General features: G+C 49.5%; 1 protein-coding gene across 1 annotated transcript in view; it reads right to left on the bottom strand.

The window, feature by feature from the left end:
- LOC140212241 (stereocilin) overlaps positions 1–23603 on the bottom strand; it is a 104054-nt gene that overhangs the window by 39465 nt on the left and 40986 nt on the right. Inside the window, exons 12-17 of the mRNA XM_072282964.1 lie at positions 14431–14574; positions 10383–10441; positions 9463–9586; positions 7177–7268; positions 3797–3932; positions 3108–3307 (exon numbers count right to left, since the gene is read on the bottom strand). Coding sequence (XP_072139065.1) covers positions 3108–3307; positions 3797–3932; positions 7177–7268; positions 9463–9586; positions 10383–10441; positions 14431–14574 — 755 coding nt within the window. The remainder of the gene's footprint in view (positions 1–3107; positions 3308–3796; positions 3933–7176; positions 7269–9462; positions 9587–10382; positions 10442–14430; positions 14575–23603) is intronic.

Genomic DNA, 23603 nt, shown 5'->3' with positions numbered 1-23603 from the left:
TTTCTCTCCTCCCCCCACCCTCTCACTCTAACTTCTCTTTTCTTTTTTCCAGTCCTGATGAAGAGTCTCAGCCCGAAACATCGACTTTTTACTCTTTTCCATAGGTACTGCCTGACCTGTTGAGTTCCTCCAGCATTTTGTGTGTATCGCTTCAATTTCCAGCATCTGCAGATTTTCTCGTTTGTAATTCAATGTCTTTACCCAGGAGGAGGCCATTCTTTAAGCTTCAGTTGCCTCCCTATCGCCTCCCTCGTTTCAGGATCAGCTCAATGCCTTCCATGTTCATTTTGACCATCAAAACATTGGGGAACCTTCACAAACTCCCACAGCCCCTGATGATCCTGTGATTTCAGTCTCTGAGGCTGACGTGCGAGCATCTGGCCCAGACAGGTTACCAGACCAAGTACGAAAGACCTGTGCTGATCAACTGGCTGGAGCTTTCACTGAAATTTTTAACCTCTTGCTCTGGCAGACTGAGGTACCCACCTACTTCAAGAAATCTTCAATTATAGAGGTGCCCAAGAAGAACATGGTGACCTGTCTCAATGTCTATCGTCCAGTAGCACTTACATCCTCAGTGATGAAGTGTTTTGAGAGTTTGATGCTGGCACATATCAGCTCCTGCCTGAGAAGCGATTTGTATCTGCTCTAATTTTCCCATCAGAGCAACAGGTCCACAGCAGATGCCATCTCACTGGCTCTTCACTCAACCCTGGAACATCTGGACAGCAAAGGTCCAATCATCAGGATGCTCTTTATCGACTACAGTTCAGCATTCAATATCGTCAGCCCCTCAAAGCTAATCAATAAGCTTCAAGTCCTTGGCCTCAGTACCTTCTTGTGCGATTGGATCCTTGATTTCCTCACTTGTGGATCCCAGACAGTTTGGATTAGCAACAACATCTCCTCCACACTCTCTATCAGCACACGTGCACCACAAGGCCGGGAACTTAGTCCCCCTGCTCTACTCGCTTTACACTAATGACTGTGGGGCTAAGCACAGCTCCAATGCCATTTTAAAGTTTGCTGATGACACCAGTGTCACTGGCTGAAGGTGGTGATGAATCAGCATGTAAGAGGGAGATTGAAAATCTGGCTGAGTGGGACTGATTACTGACTTCAGGAGAAATCCAGATGTCCCTATGCCAGTTTTCATCAGAGGATCAGAGGTGAGAGGGTCAGCAACTTTAAACTCCAGCTATTTTGGATGACCTGTCCAGGGCCCAGCATATTAGTGCGATTATGAAGAAAGCACAGCAGCGCCTCCACTTACTTAGGAGTTTGCAAAGTTTTGGCATGACATTTAAAACTTTATCAAGCTTATATGGATGTGTAGTGACAGTATAATGACTGGCTGCATCACAGCCTGGTATAGAAACACCAATGCTCTTGAACAGAAAATCCTACAATAATAATGGAAATGACCCAGACTATCATGAGTAAAGTCCTCCCCACCATTGTGCACAAAGTGTTGTCACAGGAAAGCAGCATACATCATCAGGGACCATCACCATCCAGGACATGCTTTCTTCTCACTGCTGCCATCAGGAAGGTGCTACAGAAGCCTTAGGACTCACACCGGCAAGTTCAGGAACAGTTATTACACCTCAACCATCAGCGAGTGTGTGTATACTGTATATATACATTAAAAAATAGTTAAGTTAAAAATAGTGCAAAAACATAAATAATATATTGAAAAAAAGCGAGGCAGTGTTCACGGGTTCAATGTCCATTTAGGAATTGGATGGTAGAGGAGAAGAAGCTGTTCCTGAATCACTGAGTGTGTACCTTCAGGCTTCTGTACCTCCTTCCTGATGGTAACAGTGAGAACAGGGTGATTGAGGTCCTTAATAATGGACGCCACCTTTCTGAGGTATTGCTGCTTGAAGGTATCTTGGATACTATGGAGGCTAGTACCCAAGATGGAGATGATTAATTTTACAACTTTCTGTTGCTTCTTTCGGTCCTGTGCAGTGGCACCCCACTCCCACCACATCCCAGACAGTGATGCAGCCTGTCAGAATGCTCTCTACCATAAATCTACAGAGGTCTTCAAGTGTTTTTGGTGACAAACCAAATCTCTTCAAATTCCTAATGAAATATAGCCACCGTCTTTCCTGCTTTATAACTGTATCGATATGTTGGGACCAGGTTAGATCCTCAGAGATCTTGACAGCCAGGAACTTGAAATTGCTCACTCTCTCCACTTCTGATCCCTCTATGAGGATCGATTTGTGTTCCCTCGTCATACCCTTCCTGAAGTCCAAAATCAGCTCTTTGGTCTTGCTGACATTGAGTGCTGGGTTGTTACTGTGACACCACTCAACTAGCTGGTATACCTCACTCCTGTACACTCTCCTGTCTCCATCTAAGATTCTACTAACAATGGTTGTATTATCAGCAAATGTATAGATGGCATTTGAGCTATACCTAGTCATACAGTCATGGGAATAGAGAGAGTAGAGCAGCGGGCTAAGCACACACCCCTGAGGTGCACCAGTGTTGATCATCAGCGAGCAGGAGATATTATCACCAATCCCCAGAGCTTGTGTTCTTCTGGTTAGAAAATCAAGAATCCAATTGCAGAGGAAGGTAGAGAGGCCCAGATTCTGTAGCTTTTCGCTCAGGACTGTGGGAATAATTGTGTTAAACGCTGAGCAATGAACAGCATCCTGACGTAGGTGTTTGCATTGTCCAGGTAATCTAAGGCCACATGAGGAGCCATTGAGCTTGTTTCTGTCGTAAACCTATTGTGGCTACAGGCAAATTGCAGTGCCAAAATATACAGTATGTTGGCATATACAACCTTGAGATTCAACTTCTTGTCTGTATTCACAGTAGAACAGAGAAATGGAATGAAATCACACACGCAAGACGAAGAGAAGATAGGTGGGTGCGGGAGAGGGAGGAGAGAATAAAGCAGGAATCTGGAAGCTGATTGGTGGGGAAGGCAAAGGGCTGAGGAAGGAGAAATCTGATTGGAGAGGATGTGTATGCGTTGATCCAGATTTCCAGCATCTGTGTCTGTGTCTGTGTCCGAGTGGCGTCAGATGCAATGGATTGGGACAGGGAGGTGGGGGATGTTCACACCTTGTTCGTAAGCCTACCCCAGCACATCCTGTTTGGTCAACAGCCAACCAAATGACTTCCGATTTTGCTCAGGGATGCAGTAACGTTTGACCTCATCTAGGCGAAGTAGCAGGGCGGGCTGGTTGATGTGTTTGACCTTCTCTTCTTCAATGAAGGCGACAAGAGGTCCCAGACTGTCCAGAACCGCTCCTGAAATTTCATCCTCAGCTCCAACTCCCTGTCGACAAGAACACAGCCGACTTCATCAACAGTTCAAGTTCTCAGCTGGAGTAGATAGGTTAAACCCAGGCCCAACACAGCCCCCGGACATGCTCCCCACGCAGACTCTGTTCACACACACTGAATATTCTGCTGCCTCTGGCTTCACCCACTTGACAAAAAACACACGCACAGCACGCAAACACTCTCATAACAAGAACATAACAAACAGCAGAAGGCATGCGTCGAGTCATACAGACCCTCCAGCCCAACTCGTCCATGCTACCCAAGTTGTCTGAGCCAGTCCCATCTGCCTGCATTTGGCCCACCCCTCCCCACCCATGAACACACCCAAATGTTGTTCTCAGCTTTGTAATTGTACCCAGCTCTTTCCACATTCCCATTACCCTATGGCTAATAAAGTTGCTCCTAGTTTCTTTTTAAAATTTACCCCCTCAGGTCAGGAGAGGCTGGAGAAGGGGAATAAAGGAGTGGTGAGAAAACCTACCAGGAGGTGGAGGGCTCTCTCTGCCAAGTAACCGCGTTTGTGGGGCGGCAGGTCCAGCAGATGCAAGGGGTGTCTTGTCAATTGATGTAGGGTGGTCCTCACTGAATCATTGGGAAGACTGTTCAGGATCTTCAGTCTGAAAGCACACAAAGGAAGAGAATCAGAATCAGGCATAATATCGCTGACATACATTCTGAAATTTGTTATTTTGCGGCAGCAGTACAATGCAATACAGAAAATTACTGTAAATTACAATAAGAATAAATAAAAAGCAAATAGATAGTGCAAAAAGAGAGCCAAGATCTTCAAGTGCAAGTTTAATTGACATCCAACCACTCATGAATACCATAAATCCAGCCAAACAAAACAGTGGCCCTCCGGGTCCAAGGTACAAAACATAGTTCCAATAGTCATACACAGCACAAGGCACATACCGCACATACAGGACAGCAGTGAAATACAGTCGCACATACAGGACAGCAGTGAAGAACAGTCGCACATACATACAGGACAGCAGTGAAATACAGTCGCACATACAGGACAGCTGTGAAGAAGTCGCACATACAGGACAGCAGTGAAATACAGTCACACATACAGGACAGCAGTGAAGAACAGTCGCACATACAGGACAGCAGTGAAGAACAGTCGCACATACAGGACAGCAGTGAAATACAGTCACACATACAGGACAGCAGTGAGATACAGTCGCACAAAAAATATAGTCCAAGTCCTTGAGACGATGAATAATGCAGCAGTCTGCATTCGAACACAATATGGCTTGTCTTCTGCCAAGTGAACACTGGGGGGGGGGGGGGGGGCACCATTGACAGTGTGCCACACTGTCCCCAGCACTCTGGTGGAGTGTATGGTCTCCAACGCCTCTCTCTCTCTCTCTCTCTCCCCTGGGCGCCTGTAAATGGGCGACACCGCACTCCAGGCTTAGTCCTCCCTACGACCGAGGCCACACAGCTCCCCTGCCTTCCACCAGTGAAGCACATTTGCAGCATTCCACATTACCGATGCCCAACAGGATCTTGCGATCAGAAGAGAAGTGACCAAGACGGTCACTCACTGTTAGACCGCACACCGCCTTCGTGCACTGATTCTGTCACAGGCAGCAGCGCAGTCCGCACCAGCCAATTCCAACACCTTTGACCGGCCTCGTAGAAGCAGCTAGCGCCAGAGCACGCCGCTAGCCTACTGGAAACGTTGGGGTCATGTTCATAGACTATTCAGGGATCTGAGAGCAAAGGGGAGGACACCGTCCCTAAAACATTGAGTGTGTGCCTTCAGGCTCCTGGACCTCCTCCCTGATGGTAGTGATAATAAGAGGGCTGAAAAGACCCCATGGATTTAATCTCCAGGAAAGCAGGGAGGTCCTCCCCAGAGTTCTAGTCTCAATCACGTATCTAAAATGTTACCCATTCATTCCCGTACTGCTGTTCACAGGAGCTGTGTACAAGGTGCCTGCAGGTTTTCCTACATTATCCTCCCAGTCTTTGAGGACATCTTCAACAGGCAATGTCTCAAAAAGGCAGGACCCTCGCCAACCAGGACATCCCCTCTCCTCGTTACGACCATCCGGGAAGAGGCACAGGAGCCAGAAGACTCACACTCAACAATTTAGGAACAATTTCGCCCCCTCCACCAGATCCCTGAATGGTCCTTGAACACCTCCTCATTATGGCAGTTCTTGCCATTTATGGTAATTTTATGTTTGTGCTGCAAGAAAACAAAAAAATTCACATCATGCAAGTCAGAGATAAATCTAATTCTGAACAGCGACAGCTCAGTCACAGCAGAACACTTTCGAGCACTTCCAGGTTGAGAAAGGTGCTACAGAAATGCAGTGTTTTCACACTCAAGTATCCAAGCAGTGCTTCCTTGTGTAAATTTTGAGAGAAGCTCCCAGCCTGACTCTCACCACAAAAACTGCAGCCTGGCCCGTCCAGCATTTGGTGCTTTTGTTATTACTCTATTCCTGCTTTCTGGGAGGTAATCTCTTCATAAAGACATGGGTGCTGAACCAGGCGTGAGAGGGTGAATACAAGGGTGGGGGTGTGGAAATGTGTGTGAAACTGAAGGAGCACAATCCAGGCTCAACGATTAAACACGAGCCGGCCAATCCAGAAACACTCCTGCCTCACTCACAGCCAAAGGGTTTGTGTAAATGACAGTTCTGCAAGCCACAGCCACGGGGGCAGATGAAATTCAACAGCAAGTTTCACAGAATGACTGCTGAGACATTTCACAAGGGGCCATTGATGTCGGCTGAGTCACAATGACCGAGGTCATTACATGGAGGTGGACGATAAAGGAGAAAGGGTACACACAAAGGCAGCCGCTACCAGTGAGGGTGGGGAATAACAGTGAACTATTTGGTCAGCTGAAAAGCTCATGGCTGCAGTCTACAACCACTGCAGGACTTGTGTGTGTCCAGGATAAAGAAGTGGGCAGGAAAAGCCTTTGTGGACACTACCCAACCCTGCAAACTGCACTTTCCAAAAGCTCCTTTCTGGAAAACACTATAGGGATATTAAAACAAAAAAAAAAAATCATGCCATTTATCTGATCAACCATTCTAGTTAACACCCCCACACCCTCCCACATCACTGCATTGCACTGAAAACACTTCAACAATTTTTTTTATAAAGCTGTTTATATTGTAAATACATGCTGGGATTTACATATTTAAGAACATTTTATTCTATATCCTTGCTTTAATCTCCAACTTTATTTTTATATAATTCTTTATTATTGTTGAATGTTGTTTTTTGTTGCATGTGACTGTAAATTCCTAATCTATGTAAATGTGTATGGTGAATAAAGTTGATCCTTGAAACGAAAGTGAACAGAGGCGGGGACGGGGTATGAAGGACCTGCAATAAACATAATGGATCCTGCAAATGCTGGAAATCCAGAGCAACACACACAGAATGTTGGAAGAACTCATCAGGTCAGGCAGCATCTATGAAAGTGAGATAACAGTCGATGTTTTAGGCCAAGACGCTTCATAAGATCGACTGTTTATTCCTCTCCACACGTTGCCCAACTTGCTGAGTTCCTCCAGCATTTTAAGCGTGCTGCTCCGGATTGTGAAAGGCCACCTAGGTCACGGACGTCCTCTCGAGAAAGTCGGCTGTCTTTACCCCAAGATGGTCTGTGTGTGACTCCAGATGACCAACGTTGCTCACCTAAAACTGTCTCCTCTTACTGAGACAATTAAAGCTGGACAATAGACATTGGCACCATCACACCAACGGAATGAATTTAAAGGAGAATAAAGTACATTGGAGCCCACACCAGGGTAGGGAGGCCTGTTCAGAGGTGATGTGACTGACCCTGGAGGAGACAAGATGGTAAACAATGCAGAGACTCACGGTAATTCAGCCACGACCTCTGGGCCCATCAGCAGGACGTTGTTCTGGAATCTTCCGGGCCACTGTCTGAGTTCCCTGATAATGCACTTGCGCTGTAACAGAGGGAGCAGGGCGCCTGGTTACACAGAGAGCAGAGGGGAGAGGGGTAGGCAGGAAAGGAGAGCGCACTCGAGTTGGAGAGAGCAGAGAGGCACATTGGCCCCAGCAATGGAATGAGAAACTGCAGACCCCCCCACACCCCTCTCTCTATTACCCCCACCCCCTTCAACATACAACAGACACTTTAAACCACCTTTTATATACTGGCATTTATTTTATTTCATATCCTTACTTTAACCTCACCTTTATATTTTATGTAACTCTTTGTAATTGATTAATATTGTTGCATGTCGTGAACACACCACGGCAAACTCCTAATACATGTAAACACATATGGCAAACAAAGTTGATCCTTGAGACGCTGGAAATCCTGAGCAACACACACAAAATGCCGGAGGACGCAGCAGGTCAGACAGCGTCAATGGAGAGGAATAAACAGCCCACATTTCAGGTCGAGGCTCAGATCTGATGAAGGGTCTCCTCCCCTCCCTCATGCCAGCTGAGGTGAAGAGTACCTCCAGCTTTTTAACTGAATGGGAAACATGCTTTTCGTCATCTCTACTGGATAACAAGCATTTTTTCTCTGCCCCAGGGTTCCTTCTCCCGTCTCAGATGTAACACTACAAGTTCTGGACTTACCCCAGAGACTTGGCAGCCTGGGTGTGGTGCCAATGGGGCACTGCACTGTGGAACATTAATAGTTCCCAAAAAGTTGCTTTTAAAGAGGAGACAGCTGTCCAATGCCTGGGGTAATATTCAGCTCTCAAACAACCTGACAGAGCCAGATGATTTGCTCATTATCAGATATGGGACTGGTTATCCAAAGACAGTCTATTCTGTTTCCTACATCTGAGACCACTTCTCTAAAGCAATTGAGTGGTTATAAACCATCTTGGGATTTGTTTTAAAGGATACAAAGGGCTATATAAACTGTCATTCTTTTTTCTCCAGATGATTTTGCTAATAATTTCCTAATTTTTCACTCTGTTTCCTGAGCCACCAGCTTTGCATCGGCACTTCCCAGTCAGCAACCTTCCTTATTTAGTCTCAAGGCTGAAAATGAACGACTATCAGGGTGACCTATCAGGGTTTGATTCCCACTGCTGACTGTTTGCAGATTCTCCTCGTGGCCGCGCGACTTTCCTCCGGGTGTTCTGGTTTCCTCCTCCATTCCAAAGGTAAAGGTGACAGGCAGTGAGCCATGGGCATGTTATACTGCCACTGGAGGCGCGGTGACACTTGTGCGCTGAGCCCAGCACATCCTCGGACCGTGCTGGGGGTTGACCCAAAATGATCCTTTCACTGTAGGTGTGACAGATAAAGCTGATCTTTATTCTCCTTATTGGTGAACACAGAATGTCTGTCTTGTGGTTGCTAACGCCTCTGAGGGAGGGATTAGGTCATTCACCCACTCGGGCCCCAATGCAACTCCTGATTCATCAACGCAGTAACCGGCCCTTCCGGCCCAACGAACCCACTCTACCCAATTACACCCACCAATTAACATACTGACCTGTACGCCTTTGGGACGTGCAAGGAAACCGCAGCACCCGGGAGAAACCCAAGTGGTGACGGGGAGGATATACAGACAACATTGGACCTCAGTCACTGGTGCAGTAAAGCATTGAGCCAAACGTTATGTTATCATGCCGGCCACAACACTGTAACAGTGCGTACATGTACATAAGACAATAAGCTTAAACTTTATGGCAATAGGTGTGGCGCGTGGCCAAATGGTTAGGGCATTGGGCTCACGATCTGCGGGTCGTGGGTTCGAGTCTCGGCCGAGGCAGCGTGTGTGTCCTCGAGCAAGGCACTTAACCACACAATGCTCCAGTCCACCCAGCTGAGAATGGGTACCGGCAAACACTGGGAGTTAATCTCGCGATAGACTGGCATCCTATCTGGGGGGGGGAGTCTCGTACTCTCAATCGTTTCACACCACAGAAACCGTCGTAAGCACCGGCCTGATGGGCCACAAAGGCTCGGGACAGACTTTGACTTATAGCAACAGAGATGAAAGTAATCTGACTGCTGCAAACAGCAGTGAGACCGACGGGCTGATACAGGATTCAGAACTGGCACTCGGACGTTGTTTGGGCTCTCATTTGTCTATTGGCTGGTCTGAGCTGCTGAACCAATGGGCTCATTGTGAAGCGAATGGTTATGTTTGCTCTTTAACTGTACCAGAGACTGCCTGATTCCACCGTGCAGCTGACTGAGAAGCACAACAGCGGCCAAGAAATCGGAATCTGTGGCTTGTCGCCGGAGAGCTTCGCAATCTGCCCCTCTGGCCACATTCCCCAAAGACCTGAAGGAGGAAAACAGTGTTAGCTTACAGAACCAGTCAGCAATGGGCACCCAGCACAGCCAACGTCCGCGTGAAATGAGACTTGGCCCCTTCAAGCTATCCAGACTTAGGAGGCACACATGTACTTTGAAAAATAAAATTACTTTGAACTGTGCACTGTCAGGTGTCCTCTGCCCAATCAAACCTTCAACCAAGATCCAGCTGAGGTTTCCCCAGTTCCCGTGATTGTAACAGAGCCAGGTCCCTGCTAGAACAAACTGCAATGTCTCCCCAGCACCACCCACCCCATCCCACGAAGCCCACCCAGTTTGGACACGGGGGGGGAAAAGGGCAGTAACCCGAAATCGTCAACAAGAGATTCTGCAGATGCTGGAAATCCAGAGCAACACACACACAATGCTGAAGGAACTCAGCAGGCTAAGCAGCATCTATGGGAATGAATAAACAGAAGACATTTTGGGCCGCAACTCTTCGTCAGGGCTGGAAAAGAAGGGGAAAGGTGCCAGAATAAAATGGGGAAGGACAACAAGCTAGAAGGGGGTGGGTGGGAAAGGAAAGACTAGAGAAGGAGGAATCTGACGGGAGCGGTCTGCAGACCATGGGAGAAAGGGAAGAAGGAGGGGCACCAAGGGAGGTGATAGGCAGGGGAGGAGAAGAGGCAAGAGGCCAGAGGAGGGAACAGAAGAGAGATCGGGGAGAGGAAAAAATTACCAGAAGGAAAAAACAATGTTCATGCCATCAGTAACCCCAAATGCTTGAAATCCCTCCCCACCAATGCACTGTCATTTATACTCACAGAAGGGAACTGGTTGTTATGTTGGACACATCCCGAAGTTTCTTGAAAATAAACTGGGCCTAAAATAGAAAGGAGAAAGTTTTATAACGAAGAGACAATATGCTCTCACAAGGGCCCTCCTCCAACCAGCCTATATATACTTCCACTGCTTTAGACGTTGCAGCAGACACTCTCTACATACACCCAGTGACCAGACTCCAGGAGAGAAAAAGGACTGAGGCACACATTCATCGGCACAGAACATGATCATCCCCATGATAACAATATCGTCCACCTACATCAATCCTATTTGCTTGCTTTAGGCCCATATCGAAAGGCCTAGATAGAGTGGATGTGGGAAGGATGTCTCCGATAGCAAAAAGGTCTCGGACCAGGCGACACAGCCTCAGAACACAAGGACGTCTCTTTAGATCAGAGATGAGGAGGAATTGCTTCAGCCACATAATGGTGAATGTGCGGCTGAAGAGGCCAGGTCATTGGGTACATTTAAAGCGGAGGACGATAGGTTCTTGATTAGTAAGGCTGTCAAATGCTACAGCGAGAAGGCAGGACAGTGTGATTGAGAGAGAAAATTAATCAGCAATGACCAAATTGACGAGCAGACTCCAGGGACTGAAAGGCCTAATTCTGCTGCTTGGTCTTATAGTCTTAAATGACTTCCCTATTTGAGTGCCTTTTAAATGCAGTGATAAGATTCAGAAATACAGACCAATCATGGCAACATAATCCCTAAAACCCCCCTCCCAGCCCATTGAACTCTGCTGCAATAACAAAAGCAATGGTGGGCGTGAGAGTATTGTTCTTTTCCATATTAATTTTGGACAACTCCTCCCTCGTGCCTCTGTAATTCTCTTTACTCCACTGTAATACTGATACATCTGACTTTATCTTCTTCTCAAATTGCAGGGTGAATTCTATCGTATTATGATCACTTACCCCTGAGGGCTCCTTTACCTTAAGCTCTCTAATCAATTCTGATTCCTTGTACCACACCCAATCCAGACGACCCCCTAGTGCAGGAGTCCCCAACCATTTTTGCACTGCGGACCGGCCGACCGGGGGGGGGGGGGGTTGCGGTGGTAGGGTTGCCAACGAACAAGAGTAGCAGTCAAATGCGTTGTTTACCCAAAAGACTACAATGACCATGAAGCCTTGCGCGGGCACCAATGTGCATGCGCGTCATGACCTGCCGATTCCTCCCCCCGGCAAGCAAATCCTTTTTGGCGATTCTGTTCGTAGGGGTGGGTGTTAATCACTACCGGAATATAGGTGATAAGTGGGTAATACACTCAATTTTGTTTCTAAAAGGGTTTATCTATATTAATAATTTAATATTAAACACAGCGCATAAGTCAATTATCAGGGGAGCTTGAAGAGTTGAACGAACTTCCAGTAGAAGTGGTAGAGGCAGATTCGATATGATCATTTAAAGAAAACTTGGATAGGTATATGGACAGGAAAGGAATAGAGGGTTGTGGGCTGAGTGCAGGTCGGAGGGACTAGGTGAGAGTAGCGTTCGGCACGGTCTAGAAGGGCAGCGATGGCCTGTTTCCATGCTGTAATTGTTATATGGTTGTATAGGTCACTTATAAGTCAATAGCATCACAACATTTTAAGTAATATTTGGATATTAAACACACAGCACATATTTTCCCCGTATGAATATATAAAATCATTGCAACACACCAATATCGCTGAATCAGTGGGAGCCCTGGGCTTGTTTCCCTGCAACAACACTGTCCTATCGAGGGGTGATGGGAGACAGCGATACTCGAAGGGGGTTCCTGATGTCCAGTCTATTCCGCAATTTAGTTTTCGTTGCATTCATTGCAGAAAACTCCGCTTCGCAGAAAAATGTTGGAAATGGAAGCAACATTTTCAGTGCTTTTGCGGCTATCTCAGGATATTTAGCCTTGACTTTGATCCAGAATGCCGACAGAGATGTTATGTCAAACATACTTTTCAGCCCGTCGTCATTTGCAAGCTCGAGGAGTTGATCTCCTTCCCGCCCTGACACGGATGACGCGCGGGTCATGACCTCGTATGCATAATGGCTGATCAGTGGCCGTGACTGGGAATGAGGAAAGGTGCAGCTGACCGAATCATATCGTTTCCTCGCGGCCCGGTAGCGCATGCTCTGCGGCCCGGTGGTTGGGGACCGCTGCCCTAGTGGGCTTAGCCATCTCGCAGGCATTCTAGAAATTTTCCCTCTTGGGATCCAGCACCAACCTGATTTTCCCCAATCTATCTGCATATTGAAATCTCCCATAACTATTGTAATATTGCCCTTTTGACATGCATTTTCTATCTCCCATTGTAATTTGTAGACCACACCTTTGCTACTGTTTGGGGGTCAGTATACAACTCCCAATCAGGGCTTTTTACCTTTGCAGTTCCTTAGCTCTACCCACAATGATTCAACACCTTCCAACCGCACGCCACCTCTTTCTAATGATTTGATTTCATTTTTTACCGCATGCCACCCTCTCTGCCTTCCTGCCTGTCCTATCAATATGTATCCTCCCAGCTATAATCTTCTTTCAGTCACAATTAAGTGATGCCCACGACATCACACATGCCAATCTGTACTATGCTACACAATCATCTACCTTATTCCATATATTGCATGCATTCAAATGTAACACCTTCAATTCTGTATTCACCCTTCTCAATTTTATCCACCTTTTACATTGTAACTCAGCTTGCTGACTGCAATTTTGCCCTATCATTAGCCACTCCTTGCTAGCAGTCTCACTGTACACTGTCTCTGTTTGTAAACCAACCACCTCATCCTCAGCACGATCACTCCAGTTCCCACCCCCCTGTGAAACCCTCACAAACAGCTCTAGCAAACCTGCCCACAAGGATATTGGCCTGCCTCGGGTTCAGGTGTAACAGGTCATACCGTGCCCAGAAGAGATCCCAATGATCCACGTCATGAAATTTATTGTTTTACAGTTCAACATCTAAAAATAACTCAATAAAAGAAGATGGCGGCGCGACGCAGCTCGCAGCAGCCACTCCGGTGGTGATGTCTGTTATCTGTCAAGTAGGGTGCTGTGCTCAATCCTGATTTGATGGAGACAGACGTGAGAGCACGGAGGAACACCTGGTGAAACTTCTGAAATGCCTGCTTCGCTGCCGCTGCTACTGTGGGGTCCAGAATCTCCGGAGGGGAAGGCCCCGAGTCCTCGGCTTTGCTTGTTGCTCAGCGGCGAGGGTGGGGTCGAAACACTCGGTAGAGGATGGTGCTTGGAGAGGCTGTGCCTGAGGGTCTGTTCGGAGGCTCAAAGTTTTCAAACGGACTCAGAGTCGGCTGAGGTCAGGTGCTTCCAATTGAGTTGGCAGCGCTTGGAGGTTCTTGGCAGGGAGAGCTCCTCCCTTCTGCTGCCTGCGTGGGATGATGAGTCTATTGGGACTTCGAGACCATGGTCTGCTCTTTATCAAATTATGGTATTGCTTTGCACTGTTGTAACTATATGTTATAATTACGTGGTTTTGTCAGTTTTAGTCTTGGTTTGTCCTGTGTTTTCTTGTGATATCATTCTGGAGGAACGTTGTATCATTTTTTAATGCATGCATTTCTAAATGACAATAAATGAAAACTGAACTGAACTGAACTTACAATAAGGAATATGAAAAATAAAGTAGCTGAAAAAGAGCACAATAATGAGGTAGTGTTCATGCTCCATTCAGAAATATGACGGTGGAGAGGAAGCTGTTCTGAAAACGCAGAGTGTGGGTCTTGCCTATCTGAGTGCTAATGGCTTAGTTGTAGTAACTAGATTCAGAAATACAGGCCAATTAGATTGAGATTCATCACATGTACATCGAAACATACAGTGAAATGGATCATTTGCATCAATGGCCAACAGTCCGAGGATACGCTGGGGAAACATAATCCCTTAATTAGGGGACTGATAGAGAGCTGGTGTTCCTCCTCATTCTCACAGCGTACAAAGTGTAGGGATGATGAGGAACAAAGATGAGAGCTGAAAGCAAAGAGCTCCTACATTGGGTCACACAGCACTGTGTAAACCACACCCACCTGCTGCAGCGACCACCTCCACTCCCTAAGGAGACTGTCCTTTCTCAGAAAGTCCTCAGGGTCAAAGATCAGGTCCTTCAAAGGAACGAATGGAATCAGACAGCCAAACTGGCTGAGCTGCCTCCTGTCGTCACCTTCCGCCATCTGCAGAAGAGTCAAATGTTACCATCGGGGTCAAGGATCATTGAAGTGTTATGCCTGTCACCAGTAAGAGGGACAAATATCCCTGTGGGTGGAATTTATAGCCCCATTCCTGTGGCTCACTACAATCTCCTTCCCTTTGTTCTGTTTCCTAGATCCCTGAAGTTCCCCCAATTTCCCTGAGCATATTTTCACATACTAGGGCAGGATCTGTGGATGGAGAACAATCCCACCATTCACAAGAGGCTGGCCATTATATTAACCACCCCTCACTACACTGAATAATGGTGGTGTGACAAATGAAACTTAATCCCTGTCAAGCTCTGCTTGAGTTTATTTTTAATGTATTCTATATACTGCAGGTGCTGAGTGTGCACAATTGTCTGAGATACTCAAACCACCCTGTCTGGCACCAATAATCATTCCATGGTCGAAGTCACTTAGATCACATTTCTTCCCCATTCTGATGTTTGGCCTGAACAACAACAGAGCCTCTTGACAATGCCTGCATGCTTTTAAGCATGGAGTTGCTGCCACATGATTGGCCGAATAGGTGTTTGCATTAAGACCATAAGTCATAGTAGAATTAGGCCATTTGGCCCATCAAATCTGCTCCACCATTCAAACATGGCTGATCCTTTTCCCCCTCCTCAGCCCACTTCCCGGTCTTTTCCCCGTAACCTATGATGTTGTGTCCAATGGAGAACCTGTCAAGTTCTGCCTTAAATACACCCAACAACTTGGCCTCCACAGCTGTGGTAACAAATTCCACAAATTCACTACCCTCTGGCTAAAGAAATTTCTCCACGTCTCTGTTTTGAATGGACGCCCCTCTATCCTGAGGCTGTGCCCTCTTGTCCTAGACTCCCCCACCATGGGAAGCATCCTTTCCACATCTACTCTTCAATGAGATCTACCCCCACCACCCTTCTAAATTCCAGTGAGTACGGACCCAGTGCCATCAAACATTCCATGCATGATAACCCTTTCAATCCTGGAATCATCCTTGTAAACCTCCTCTGAACCCTCCCCAATGCCAGCACATCTTTTCTAAGATGAGGAGCCCAGAACTGTTCAGAATACTCAACCAGATTTACCTAACAAAGCGGCCACTGAGTATATTTACTCCTCTGATCCCCCTTAAATGCCCTCTGCTCACCCTGTGCCTTGCTTTGATGCCCCTTCAATTGGCAGAGAAAAGATTCTGACCAGCTCCTCCATCTCTGCCTGTCTATAAATATTTCATATTTGCAGCAGAGACATTATAAATGTTACAATCAGGAAATAATAAAAAGCCCAAAAAGCGAAGTCCCGAAAACTAAAGGAACCAATATACCCATGGATGTGACAAACATGTGGATGGTTCTGGTCCTTTGAGACAGGCAGGGCAAGACCAGGCAAGAGCCTGCGGTGCCCATGTCAAGTACTGTTGTATCAACGCCTTGTGTCAGCCTTTCCTTCAGATTCACCCTTAGGTCTCTTGCTACAAAGAACGTCCCTTCTCGGTGCATTAATTAGCTTCAAAGGGTCTGAGTGACGGCTGTGTGCAAAGACTGTTGCTTTTAAATCCCATCAGAGCCTGACAGAAAAGTGAAGAGTGGGGGGAGTGGGGACAGGGGTTGAAGAGGGAGGTGGGGGACGGGGGAGAGACATAGGTGGGGGACCGGGGGAGAGATGGAGGTGGGGGACAGGGGGAGAGACAGAGGTGGGGGACCGGGGGAGAGATGGAAGTGGGGGACAGGGGGAGAGACAGAGGTGGGGGACGGGGGGAGAGACGGAGGTGGAAGACCGGGGGGGAGAGATAGAGGTGGGGTGGACGGGGGTAGACAGAGGCGGAGGGGTCAGGAGGGAAGACGGAGGCGGGGGACAGGGGAAAGATGAGGTGGGGGACGGGGGGAGAGATGGAGGTGGGGGATGGGGGAGGGGAGGGAGCAGGAAAGCAAACAGATACAGAAGATAGGAAATGAGTGGGGCAAGGATCGGATGCAAACTGTAGTTAGTACAAATCTTTTGCTAAAGATATGCCTGTAATGTCTTCTTCCTCTGCAGCTCATCATTCCTACTGGAGCACAGGCTGCCGACAGCAGCTCGCCAGTGTTCTCTGTCCTGCCTTTTCCCAGGTGGAGCCCTGGCGTTTCCTTCCTTTCAGTGGAATGTGCTGTGTTTTTCTGGGGTGGGGTTCCTGGTCCCATGTGCCACCCTCCTTTTTTAGCTGGGCTTGGGACCATCAATGGCGGAGTCACACAGGTACTGAGCTGTAGTGTTCGATGTTCTATGATATAAAGACATGGAAACAGGTCTTTCAGACCCAAAAGACCCAGTTACACCCATGTGACCAATTAAACGACTAACCAGTACATCTCGGAGGAAACTGGAGCACGTGGAGAAAACCCACAGGAACAATATACAGACGGTCAGGAATGAACCCAGGTGGCTGGTGATGTGATGGTGTTACATTAACCCCTACACTGCCATGCCACCTCTGTATCGGGAGTGACAGCACAATAACACGATGTGCAGGATTTAGGCAACTAACCCTTTGAGTGATATCTACAGCTGAGGGAGAATCCGGGAAGAGAAGCGAGAATGCTTGTGACCACAATGGGGGGCTGAGGAACCACAGTGCGATCTCTCTGTGCAAGGTTCATGTCAATCGTGGGAGGGTCCGGTTTTGTGTGAGGAGTTTCGACACTCAACACTTGACAGATGATGAGGCAAAGATCCAGAGATGGAGGGAGTCCGTCAGGGTGAATCCAATCAGACAGAGAGAGGAAGGGCGGGCCAGTGCATGGGCAGGAAAGGCCATGACCTAATTGGAGCAAGTGGACAGCAGTGATCCAGTCACCACACACTCCCAGGGTCACACACGGAGTAAATCTCCATCCACACTGTCCCATCACACACTCCCCGGGTCAGACACAGAGTGAATCTCCATCCACACCATCCCATCACACACTCCCCGGGTCAGACACAGAGTGAATCTCCATCCACACGGTCCCATCACACACTCCAGTGGTCAGACACGGAGTGAATCTCCATCCACACTGTCCCATCACACACTCCCCGGGTCAGACACGGAGTGAATCTCCATCCACACCATCCCAACACACACTCCCCGGGTCAGACACAGAGTGAATCTCCATCCATACGGACCCATCACACATTCCCGGGGTCAGACACAAAGTGAATCTCCCTCCACACCATCACATCCACACCATCCCATCACACACTCCCCGGGGTCAGATACAAAGTGAATCTCCATCCACACCATCCCATCACACACTCCCCGGGACAGACACAGAGTGAATCTCCATCCATACCATCCCATCACACACTCCCTGGGTCAGACACAGAGTGAATCTCCATCCACACCATCACATCACACACTCCCCGGGTCAGACACAGAGTGAATCTCCCTCCACACCATCCCATCACACACTCCCAGGGTCAGACACAGAGTGAATCTCCATCCACACGGTCCCATCACACACTCCCGGGTTCAGACTCAGAGTGAATCTCCATCCACACGGTCCCATCACACAATCCCAGGTTCAGAGGCAGAGTGAATCTCCATTCACACCATCACATCACACACTCCCCGGGTCAGACACAGAGTGAATCTCCATCCATACCATCCCATCACACACTCCCTGGGTCAGACACAGAGTGAATCTCCATCCACACCATCACATCACACACTCCCACGGTCAGACACAGAGTGAATCTCCCTCCACATCATCCCATCACACACTCCCTGGGTCAGAGACAGAGTGAATCTCCATCCACACGGTCCCATCACACACTCCCCGGGTCAGACACAGAGTGAATCTCCATCCACACCATCCCATCACACACTCCCAGGGTCAGACACAGAGTGAATCTCCATCCACACGGTCCCATCACACACTCCCGGGTTCAGACTCAGAGTGAATCTCCATCCACACGGTCCCATCACACAATCCCAGGTTCAGAGGCAGAGTGAATCTCCATTCACACCATCACATCACACACTCCCCGGGTCAGACACTGAGTGAATCTCCATCCACACCATCACATCACACACTCCCCGGGTCAGACACTGAGTGAATCTCCCTCCATACCATCACATCCACACCATCCCATCACACACTCCCCGGGGTCAGACACAAAGTGAATCTCCATCCACACCATCCCATCACACACTCCCCAGGTCAGACACAGAGTGAATCTCCATCCACACCATCCCATCACACACTCCCCGGGTCAGGCACAGGATGAATCTCCATCCACACCATCCCATCACAGACTCCCCAGGTCAGACACGGAGTGAATCTCCCTCCACACCAGCTCCCTCCACACCGTCACATCACATACTCCCCGGCTCAGACACAGAGTGAATCTCCCTCCACACCATCACATCACACACTCCCGGGGTCAGACACAGAGTGAATCTCCATCCACACCATCACATCACACACTCCCACGGTCAGACACAGAGTGAATCTCCATCCACACGGTCCCATCACACACTCCCAGGTTCAGACGCAGAGTGAATCTCCATCCACACGGTCCCATCACACACTCCCGGGGTCAGACACAGAGTGAGTCTCCCTCCACACCATCCCATCACACACTCCCCGGGTCAGACACAGAGTGCATCTCCCTCCACACCATCACATCCACGCCGTCCCATCACACACTCCCGGGGTCAGACACAGAGTGAATCTCCCTCCACACCGTCCCATCACACACTCCCTGGGTCAGACACAGAGTGAATCTCCCTCCACACCATCCCATCACACACTCCCGGGGTCAACCACAGAGTGAATCTCCCTCCACACCGTCCCATCACACACTCCCGGGTTCAGACACAGAGTGAATCTCCATCCACACGGTCCCATCACACACTCCCAGGTTCAGACGCAGAGTGAATCTCCATCCACACGGTCCCATCACACACTCCCCGGATCAGACACATAATGAATCTCCATCCACACCATCCCATCACACACTCCCGGGTTCAGACAAAGAGTGAATCTCCCTCCACACCATCCCATCACACACTCCCACGGTCAGACACAGAGTGAATCTCCATCCACACCATCCCATCACACACTCCTGAGATCAGACACAGAGTGAATCTCCCACCACACCGTCCCATCACACACTCCAGGGGTCAGACACAGAGTGAATCTCCATCCACACCATCCCATCACACACTCCCCGGGTCAGACACAGAGTGAATCTCCATCCACACAGTCCCATCACACGCTCCCCAGGTCAGACACAGAGTGAATCTCCCTCCACACCGTCCCATCACACACTCTCGGGGTCAGACACCTAGTGAATCTCCATCCACACCATCCCATCACACACTCCCCGGGTCAGACACAGAGTGAATCTCCATCCACACCATCCCATCACACACTCCCGTGTTCAGACAAAGAGTGAATCTCCCTCCACACCATCACATCCACACCATCCCATCACACACTCCCACGGTCAGACACAGAGTGAATCTCCATCCACACGGTCCCATCACACACTCCCCGGGTCAGAGACGGAGTAAATCTCCATCCAGACCATCCCATCACAGACTCCCGGGGTCAGACACAGAGTGAATCTCCATCCACACCATCCCATCGCACACGCCCCGGGTCAGACACAGAGTGAATCTCCATCCACACGACCCATCACACACTCCCGAGGTCAGACACAGAGTGAATCTCCATCCACACCATCCCATCACACACTCCCACGGTCAGACACAGAGTGAATCTCCCTCCACACCAACCCATCACACACTCCCGGGGTCAGACACAGAGTGAATCTCCATCCACACCATCAAATCACACACACCCCGGGTCAGACACAGAGTGAATCTCCCTCCACACCATCACATCCACACCGTCCCATCACACACTCCCGGGGTCAGACACAGGGTGAAGCTCCCCCAACACCATCACATCACACACTCCCCGGGTCAGACACAGAGTGAATCTTCATCCACACCATCACATCAAACACTCCCCGGGTCAGACACAGAGTGAATCTCCATCCACACGGTCCCATCACACACTCCCCGGGTCGGACACACAGTGAATCTCCATCCACACGGTCCCATCACACACTCCCGGGTTCAGATGCAGAGTGAATCTCCATCCACACGGTCCCATCACACACTCCCCGGGGTCAGACACAAAGTGAATCTCCATCCACACCATCCCACCACACACTCCCCAGGTCAGACACAGAGTGAATCTCCATCCACACCATCCCATCACACACTCCCCGGGTCAGGCACAGGATGAATCTCCATCCACACCATCCAATCACAGACTCCCCAGGTCAGACACGGAGTGAATCTCCCTCCACACCAGCTCCCTCCACACAGTCACATCACATACTCCCCGGGTCAGACACAGAGAGAATCTCCCTCCACACCATCACATCACACACTCCCCGGGTCAGGCACAGGATGAATCTCCATCCACACCATCCCATCACAGACTCCCCAGGTCAGACACGGAGTGAATCTCCCTCCACACCAGCTCCCTCCACACCGTCACATCACATACTCCCCAGCTCAGACACAGAGTGAATCTCCCTCCATACCATCACATCACACACTCCCGGGGTCAGACACAGAGTGAAGCTCCATCCACACCATCACATCACACACTCCCACGGTCAGACACAGAGTGAATATCCCTCCACACCATCCCATCACACACTCCCTGGGTCAGAGACAGAGTGAATCTCCCTCCACACCATCACATCCACGCCGTCCCATCACACACTCCCGGGGTCAGACACAGAGTGAATCTCCCTCCACACCGTCCCATCACACACTCCCTGGGTCAGACACAGAGTGAATCTCCCTCCACACCGTCCCATCACACACTCCCGGGGTCAACCACAGAGTGAATCTCCCTCCACACCATCCCATCACACACTCCCTGGGTCAGACACAGAGTGAATCTCCCTCCACACCGTCCCATCACACACTCCCGGGGTCAACCACAGAGTGAATCTCCCTCCACACCGTCCCATCACACACTCCCGGGTTCAGACACAGAGTGAATCTCCATCCACACGACCCATCACACACTCCCGAGGTCAGACACAGAGTGAATCTCCATCCACACCATCACATCACACACTCCCACGGTCAGACACAGAGTGAATCTCCCTCCACACCATCACATCCACACCATCCCATCACACACTCCCCGGGGTCAGACACAAAGTGAATCTCCATCCACACCATCCCATCACACACTCCCTGGGTCAGACACAGAGTGAATCTCCCTCCACACCGTCCCATCACACACTCCTGGGGTCAACCACAGAGTGAATCTCCCTCCACACCGTCCCATCACACACTCCCGGGGTCAACCACAGAGTGAATCTCCCTCCACACCGTCCAATCACACACTCCCGGGTTCAGACACAGAGTGAATCTCCATCCACACGACCCATCACACACTCCCGAGGTCAGACACAGAGTGAATCTCCATCCACACCATCACATCACACACTCCCACGGTCAGACACAGAGTGAATCTCCCTCCACACCAACCCATCACACACTCCCAGGGTCAGACACAGAGTGAATCTCCATTCACACCATCACATCACACACTCCCCGGGTCAGACACTGAGTGAATCTCCCTCCACACCATCACATCCACACCATCCCATCACACACTCCCCGGGGTCAGACACAAAGTGAATCTCCATCCACACCATCCCATCACACACTCCCCAGGTCAGACACAGAGTGAATCTCCATCCACACCATCCCATCACACACTCCCCGGGTCAGGCACAGGATGAATCTCCATCCACACCATCCAATCACAGACTCCCCAGGTCAGACACGGAGTGAATCTCCCTCCACACCAGCTCCCTCCACACCGTCACATCACATACTCCCCAGGTCAGACACAGAGAGAATCTCCCTCCACACCATCACATCACACACTCCCCGGGTCAGGCACAGGATGAATCTCCATCCACACCATCCCATCACAGACTCCCCAGGTCAGACACGGAGTGAATCTCCCTCCACACCATCACATCACACACTCCCGGGGTCAGACACAGAGTGAATCTCCATCCACACCATCACATCACACACTCCCTGGGTCAGACACAGAGTGAATCTCCCTCCACACCGTCCCATCACACACTCCTGGGGTCAACCACAGAGTGAATCTCCCTCCACACCGTCCCATCACACACTCCCTGGGTCAGACACAGAGTGAATCTCCCTCCAAACCGTCCCATCACACACTCCCGGGGTCAACCACAGAGTGAATCTCCCTCCACACCGTCCAATCACACACTCCCGGGTTCAGACACAGAGTGAATCTCCATCCACACGACCCATCACACACTCCCGAGGTCAGACACAGAGTGAATCTCCATCCACACCATCACATCACACACTCCCACGGTCAGACACAGAGTGAATCTCCCTCCACACCAACCCATCACACACTCCCAGGGTCAGACACAGAGTGAATCTCCATTCACACCATCACATCACACACTCCCCGGGTCAGACACTGAGTGAATCTCCCTCCACACCATCACATCCACACCATCCCATCACACACTCCCCGGGGTCAGACACAAAGTGAATCTCCATCCACACCATCCCATCACACACTCCCCAGGTCAGACACAGAGTGAATCTCCATCCACACCATCCCATCACACACTCCCCGGGTCAGGCACAGGATGAATCTCCATCCACACCATCCAATCACAGACTCCCCAGGTCAGACACGGAGTGAATCTCCCTCCACACCAGCTCCCTCCACACCGTCACATCACATACTCCCCAGGTCAGACACAGAGAGAATCTCCCTCCACACCATCACATCACACACTCCCCGGGTCAGGCACAGGATGAATCTCCATCCACACCATCCCATCACAGACTCCCCAGGTCAGACACGGAGTGAATCTCCCTCCACACCAGCTCCCTCCACACCGTCACATCACATACTCCCCGGCTCAGACACAGAGTGAATCTCCCTCCA

Source organism: Mobula birostris, chromosome 18, assembly GCF_030028105.1.
Source record: "Mobula birostris isolate sMobBir1 chromosome 18, sMobBir1.hap1, whole genome shotgun sequence".
NCBI lineage: Eukaryota > Metazoa > Chordata > Chondrichthyes > Myliobatiformes > Myliobatidae > Mobula > Mobula birostris.
The sequence above is the reverse complement of the archived record's forward strand: the minus strand, read 5'-3'. Positions and strand labels throughout refer to the sequence as shown.